Genomic DNA, 7610 nt, shown 5'->3' with positions numbered 1-7610 from the left:
AATAACATCCCCTGAGTCAAGGCGATTAACGAGGTAGTTTGCCGAATCAACCAGGAGAGTTTCATTTGCCTCATCTCCTACCGATACCGCTGGGATGAGAGAAGTAAGAAGCGAAGGACCGACGACCAAGGAAGCCGAACTGACGACCGAATACCCGCCGATGAAACCGCCGAAAACCACCGACCATTCCATCGTTCCTACCGTTCCTGTGTGGAAATGGAACCTGACGTTCGATGGGTCAACCAGTGTGACCTCATTCCTGGAGGAGGCTGAGTATCTTGCCGAGGCTAGAAAGGTGAGCCACGAACAGTTATTCGAGTCAATATACGAGCTGTTACGTAGGGATGCAAGAGACTGGTACATTCCCCGGAGAGGCACCTTCACCGACTGGACCGATTTCAAAGAACAACTCCGAGAGGCCTTTCTTCCTCCCGACTACGAGGACATCCTTTTGGAAGAAATCAAGAAACGCACTCAAGGAACCGATGAACGACTCTTGTTGTATGTAACTCGAATGCAAAACCTGTTTCAGAAGCTGACCGTAAAGCGACCGACCGAGGAAGAACAGGTGAATATCATCCGACGACGTTTACTGCCAGAACTGCAAACCGCCCTGGCCTTCCAACCGACTTCAACCATAGAAGAACTGCTCCGAAAAGGAAAAGTTTTTGAATTGGTCAAATGGCAAACCGCTAACTATGCTTCGCCACCGATCCAAAAGAGTCTCATCAACGAACCGCATCTTACCTTCCGAAATTCCCCACCGAACGTCAAACCGATCGGAATGCACCTGAACACTCCGAACCGCACCGAACCGTCTGAAAAACCGAAAGTAGCTCAGAGCTCTGCAATACCCCAGCGACAGGATGAACCGAAAAAGTCGAACCGACCGTCAACCGAACCCCAGTGCTGGAGATGTGGTGGCAAGGGTCATCTCCGAGCACAATGCACCTCGAAACCGCTGCTGTTCTGCTCTCGATGTGGTAAGAGGGGTGTCATGTCTAGGGATTGTAAGTGTCCGTTAAACTACTAAGGAACTGTCCGAAACCGGGGATACGTCAGTTCCAAGCAACCCCATCCTCGGTCCATGAGAGAGAAAAACCTACCGATTACCGTCCGATAATTAATGTTTTTGTAGGAGACAAGGAGTTCCCAGCACTGTTGGACACCGGAGCCACCAGGTCCTTTATCAGCAGTGAAGTGGCCGCCTACTGCAGGGTAGTGGGTATACAACCGGATTATGTTAGGGACGTTACCACCACCGTCGCTAACGGAAGTTCAATACCGATTAAAGAAATATATACCGCACCGGTCCGAATTGGGTCTGAAATTATGGAAGCTAAATTGTTGTTAGTTTCAGATTTACCGATCAATGTTGTACTGGGAATGGATATACTGAGGACACACAACTTCTCAATCAATCTCCAAACCGCCGAATGTTTCCTGAATGGAAGGTCCATCCAAGCCCGGCTCAGCGAGCCAGAGAACCGAGGACAACTACATGCGATAGGACCGCTTTTGTCGAATCTGAGTGGAGAAGAGAAAGTCAGGCTGGAGGAGTTTCTACAGACCGAATTGAAGGCGTTCGAAAATCTCCGAGGAACAACTCCACTGATAAAACACCGAATTAAACTCAAACCAGGCACCGAACCGATCAAGCAACGTTACCGTCCCCAAAATCCGAAGATGCAGGAGATAATAAACAATGAGGTCGACCGAATGCTGGCCGAAGGCATTATAGAACCGTCTTCATCCCCGTGGAGTTCACCGATAGTAATTGTCAAGAAAAAGGATGGTAAACCCCGATTTTGTATAGATTTCCGAATGGTCAACAATGTCTCCGTTAAAGATGCCTATCCGTTGCCTTATATTTCAGGAATTTTAGACAAGTTGAGAAAAGCCAAGTATATATCCACTATTGATTTGAAACAGGGTTATTGGCAGGTACCGTTAGCCCCCGAGAGTCGACCGATCACCGCATTTACCGTCCCTGGCCGTGGGCTGTTCCAGTTCAAAGTAATGGCTTTTGGTCTGCATTCCGCACCGGCATCCTTTCAACGTCTTTTAGACCGAGTTATTGGCCCTGAGATGGAACCGGATGCATTTGCGTACTTGGATGACATAGTAGTTCTTGGAGAGACATTGGACGAACATCTTGACAACCTAAGGAAAGTTTTCCACCGCCTCAGGGAGGCCAACCTGCAATTAAATCCGGAAAAATGTGAGTTTGTAAGAAAATCATTGAAATATCTGGGACATGTAGTAACCGAGGACGGCATTTGTACCGATCCTGATAAGATTTCAGCCATAAATGAGATGCCTGCACCGAAATCCGTACGAGAATTGAGAAGTTTCCTTGGTGTTGCTTCATGGTACCGAAGATTCATCGAAGACTTCTCCAAAGTTGTGACTCCGTTGACCGCATTACTCAAGAAGAAGCAAACCTGGAAATGGGAGACCGCCCAACAGACCGCTTTTGAGACCCTGAAACAGAAATTGACCCACTCACCGGTATTGGCCTGTCCGGACTTTTCAAAACCGTTCGTCCTTCAAACCGATGCATCCGATGCAGGACTGGGAGCTGCCTTGACACAGACCGTTGATGGACAGGAAAAAGTAATCGCTTATGCTAGCAGGACCTTGTCAGGTCCAGAGAAAAATTACTCTGTTACAGAAAAGGAATGTCTGGAAATAGTTTGGAGCATTGACAAGCTGCGTCCGTATCTAGAAGGCTACCGTTTTACCGTTATAACCGACCACATGAGCTTGCGATGGCTGCAATCTATCAAGTCTCCCACCGGAAGAATTGCGAGATGGAGCATATTTCTACAGCAATACGACTTCGAGATAAAGTACCGGAAAGGAGCCCTCAACCGTGTAGCAGACAGTCTATCCAGAAATCCGTTACCGACCACCGAGACTATATGTCTGACCGAGGAGACTATAAGTTGTAAATGGTACCGAAAGAAATTGGCTGAGGTAAGAGCGAATCCCGCAGCGTTTCCCGATTACAGTATTGTGTCCGGAAAATTATACCGCCATTTTTGGGATGCTGATGATTTTACCGAGCCTGAATTCGGCAGTCCTTGGAAGCTATGCGTTCCAAAGGACGACCGAATAGATATTTTACAGGAAAACCACGACCGACCGACCGCTGGACACCTGGGGATAGCGAAAACCATAACCCGTATAGCCCGAAATTACTATTGGCCAGGAATGTTCAAGGAAATAGCCCGATATGTCCGTAAATGTGGTACGTGTCAGAGGTACAAAGTTCCGCAACAGAAGCCCCCTGGAAAAATGCATCCGTATGTGGTAAGAGAACCTTGGGATACCGTTAGCACCGATATTGTGGGACCGCTTCCTCGTTCGAGGAAGGGAAATTGTTATTTAGTTGTGATGCAGGACCGATTTTCGAAATGGGTGGAGGCCAGGCCCCTTAGAAGAGCAACCGCAAAGGGTGTGTACCAGGCTTTATATGAGGATGTAATCCTGAAGTTTGGGTGCCCGAAAACCGTGATCAGTGATAATGGTTCACAATATGATAGTCGATTGTTCAAGGGAAGTCTGCGAGACCTTGGGATCCGACACCGTTTAGCACCAGTTTATTCTCCCCAATGTAACCCCGTAGAAAGAGTCAACCGTACCCTCAAAACAATGATAGCCCAGTTCTGTGAAAAGGATCAGCGTACCTGGGATGAGCATCTGAAGGAATTGACATTCGCAATAAACTCTGCAAGGCAGGAGTCGACCGGATACACCCCAGCATTCCTGAATTTTGGCAGGGAGATGCGTTCACCGAACGCCAAGTATCTAACCGAGATGGCCAACCGGGATGAAAAGGAACACACCGAACCAGACACCGAATCAGATACCGAACCGCAAGTTGCTTTGCATGCAAACAAATTAAACCGTTTCACCGAAACTTATGAGTTTGTCAGATCTAGATTGGCACGAGCTTTCTCCCAGCAGAGCCACTACTACAATCTACGTCGGAGGGACTGGCGATGTCGAGTAGGAGACCAAGTATACCGAAGGGAACATCCCTTGTCTTCCGCAGTGGAGGGAATTGCAGCCAAATTGGCTCCGAAATACTCCGGACCGTATACCGTTATAAAGGTAGTATCTCCTGTGGTATATGACATCAAGGATGGCAGTGGTAAGATTCTCCGACACATTCACATCAAGGATCTGAAGTCCTCCCTTGGAGAGGTACCGTCTGAAATGTAAAAAACCGTTACTAACAAAAAAAAAAACCGATTGACCTAACAGGGTACCGATGAACCGTTATTTTCTGTTTGATTAACGTATGAAATTTTCAGGATGAAACGTTACTCGATGGGCCGACCGTTAACATTTAGGGAACCGACCCCACCGTCCGGACCGCCTTCTCCAGCAAGTAATGGGTCGACGCTCAGCCTGTCGGCAGACTGGGAGGTGCCGCCGGAAAGGAAAAGAGACGCCGGGACCAGCACAGAACCGCCAGCCACCAGGACCGTGGGTACCGATGGATATCACGTCTACCTGGGGTTGGGCCCCCGAAGCTGTTGGCGGTGTGGCAACGAAGGCCACCGACGAGAACACTGCAGAGGGGAGCGGGTGAAATTTTGTTCTAGGTGTGGCTGCGTGGGTGTCCTATCACGGGATTGCTGTGCCCGAACCACCGACCGTGACCGCAGACCTCCCTTAACCACCGTCAGCCAGCGAGGAACCCCAAGCCGGAGCGGATCCTCAGGAAGCAGGGCAGAGGCCGTACTCCCGGATCTCCGGTTGAGGCCCGCCACACCGACGCCTGCACCGACGCCGGCACCGACGCCTGTACCGACGCCTGTACCGACGCCTGTACCGACGCCTGAACCGACGCCTGCACCGACGCACATACCGGTACCGTCCAAACCGTCGCCGCCCACACCGTTGCCGACCCCACCGAAAAAGAAGGTGAAAGTAGATTAATACCGTTAAATTATTACCGAAAAAAAAAAAAAACAAAAAGCACCGTTGCAACCGTTAATACCGTTGAATTGAATATTTCCGTTGAATAAATACCGTTCCGAAAAATATCTTTTATTTCACCAACCGAAATGGTGGATGCGCTAACCGTTTCCACCATCAAAGTACCGCTAACTAGGTCACAATACCAGAAAATAGTTCCGAGTTCAATAACCCCGCAACTTTGGTTTGTTCACAGGCTGCCACCGCAAATTACACCGAAAACCCAGGAGGGTTAGAAGAAAAATAAAACGGAGTTTTATTTTTCTTGCACACGCCAGAGGGGGGTGTGACGAACCAGATTTTGCTCCGCCACAAAAATAAATTTTTCAACCGATACTTGCATAATAATGCCTGATAACCGAAATATTTTTGAAGAAAACCGTAATACTGTCATAGGGGTTGTACCGATAACAATAGTTGTGTGTTAGATTGAAAGGAGCCTTACCGATAATTGTTAGTTCATAGTTTTCCACCGGTCAGTCCATGTTGGTAGGAAAGACCGTATCTCTTATGTTTTCAGAATTCATTTATTTTAATAATTCTTTCCGTTCTACCATTTTTTGTTTGCTCTGAAAAAGTTCTCATAACTTTTTCTACTTTCCTTCTCATCCGTTGCCTCTGTTTTTTTCTGGGCCAATTGAATAACCGTATCATTTTTGCTTTATCCAATGGATTGGTGAGTTTCCCATAGGGGGGAGAGTTTTTCCGAGTAGAGAGGGGATATTTCTTCGCGGCCCTGGAAGGTGAAGAGAAAAAAAAGAGAGAATCGTTGTTGAGAGGTGAACGAGTGGAGTGTGTGAAAAGTTAGTAAAACCGTACTTACGAACCAAAGGAAAATCTAAGGCAAGTGATTGTTGAAATTATTACCGCTTCATTGCACCTTTATGGAATAATATTCTCTCTAGACTTTTGCTTGGCTGAAAATCCGAATTAACCGTAGATTGACCATTTCCTGCCGTATATAGCTTTCCGTTACCGTAGGGTGACATTTGGGTCCCAGGAGGACGTTGGGCCCCCCTGATTTTTCCGATTCCTGAATATTTGACCGTTTCATCCCGATTTCCAACCGTTTGAATTATAGTTATAGGTTAGATTCGCCGAGCATAGAGTTGGGATTTCATAACCGTCAAATACCCTCACCGCCGGACTCTGTGGCCGCTGTTTGACAGCCAGCCAGCTTGAGGTCACCGAGAGAGAGAGAGAGACCGAAGGACACCGGATCATAGACAAACCACCGAGACAGAGATAGAGGGCGTACCCCGGTGAACTGGTGTTTTCAAATTTCGACCTGACTGAATTCCGTTGATTATTTTTAAAACCGTTCGTACTTTTCATTCAATTGTGTCTTGCCTTAGTTGAAATATTTTTCCGAAACCGTGCATGTTTCTTTGCACTCAGTTTAATTGAAACTTGACTTACTTCCGTATATTTTTCCGAAACCGTTCTTTGCACTTAGTTTAATTGAAACTTGACTTACTTCCGTATATTTTTCCGAAACTGTGCATGTTTCTTTGCACTCAGTTTAATTGAAACTTGACTTACTTCCGTATATTTTTCCGAAACCGTTCTTTGCACTTAGTTTAATGGAAACTTGACTCACTTCCGTATATTTTTCCGAAACCGTTCTCTGCACTTAGTTTAATTGAAACTTGACTTACTTCCGTATATTTTTCCGAAACCGTGCATGTTTCTTTGCACTCAGTTTAATTGAAACTTGACTTACTTCCGTATATTTTTCCGAAACCGTTCTTTGCACTTAGTTTAATTGAAACTTGACTTACTTCCGTATATTTTTCCGAAACCGTGCATGTTTCTTTGCACTTAGTTTAATTGAAACTTGACTTACTTCCGTATATTTTTTCCGAAACTGTGCATGTTTCTTTGCACTTAGTTTAGTTGAGACTTGACTTACTTCCGTATATTTCCGAAACCGTCCATTTTCCTGAAGTGAAATTTTGCCAGCCGTCCTGCGCCGACCAGACACAGCCGTTGACGTCCATGATTTAGTGTACCTGTCTATTTTCTTTTGTGTACAGTTTATTTTAATAGAAATAAATAGTTGAACATTTATTTTTGTTGCCAATTATTTTGCCAGTGAGAGTCTATTTATCAAATCAGTTTCATCTAAGAGTTTAGTTAGAAGAGGCAAGTACTCTTTCTGACGCCTAAAGACCGTTGAAAAGCAGACACTTAGAAGACGCTACCGCCCTAGTCTTCATCGATACCCTTCTCCACTGATACTCAAGTCTACCTGGGCTCTCCAACTCTTTGGGGATTCTGTGAGAGACGTGGGGTTTGACTGATTGCCCCACTGGTGCCCGAGCAACCGTAAGGAGCTGCCAGAGTACGAAAAGTCTATCACAGGAGATATAAAAGCAATTATAGCCGGAAAAGAGACAATAATTCATTCGAAAAGTCGGAAGAATCTTTCTACCGGTCACTCACATCGTCGGATGGAGAGAATGGAAAGTTACCACCAAAGGAAGCCATTGAACAATTCTGGACCGAACAATTATCAACGAAACCTCACTTCAATGGAGATACCGGATGGATTGAAGATGAAAAATCTGAAGCTATAAAATATGAGCCGATGCAGCATGACATGATCACAATTGAAG

The 7610-nt window shown here is 46.2% G+C and overlaps 1 protein-coding gene across 1 annotated transcript; it reads left to right on the top strand.

The window, feature by feature from the left end:
• Positions 1-233: 233 nt before the first annotated feature.
• LOC123321985 (branchpoint-bridging protein-like) lies at positions 234-4957 on the top strand. The gene is made up of 2 exons (XM_044909791.1): positions 234-295; positions 4323-4957. The coding sequence occupies exon 2, from the start codon at positions 4324-4326 to the stop codon at positions 4951-4953; it is 630 nt and encodes a 209-aa protein (XP_044765726.1). The 5' UTR covers positions 234-295; position 4323; the 3' UTR covers positions 4954-4957.
• Positions 4958-7610: the final 2653 nt, after the last annotated feature.

The sequence above is a fragment of the Coccinella septempunctata genome, chromosome X (genome assembly GCF_907165205.1).
Source record: "Coccinella septempunctata chromosome X, icCocSept1.1, whole genome shotgun sequence".
In the NCBI taxonomy this organism is placed as follows: domain Eukaryota; kingdom Metazoa; phylum Arthropoda; class Insecta; order Coleoptera; family Coccinellidae; genus Coccinella; species Coccinella septempunctata.
The sequence above is the reverse complement of the archived record's forward strand: the minus strand, read 5'-3'. Positions and strand labels throughout refer to the sequence as shown.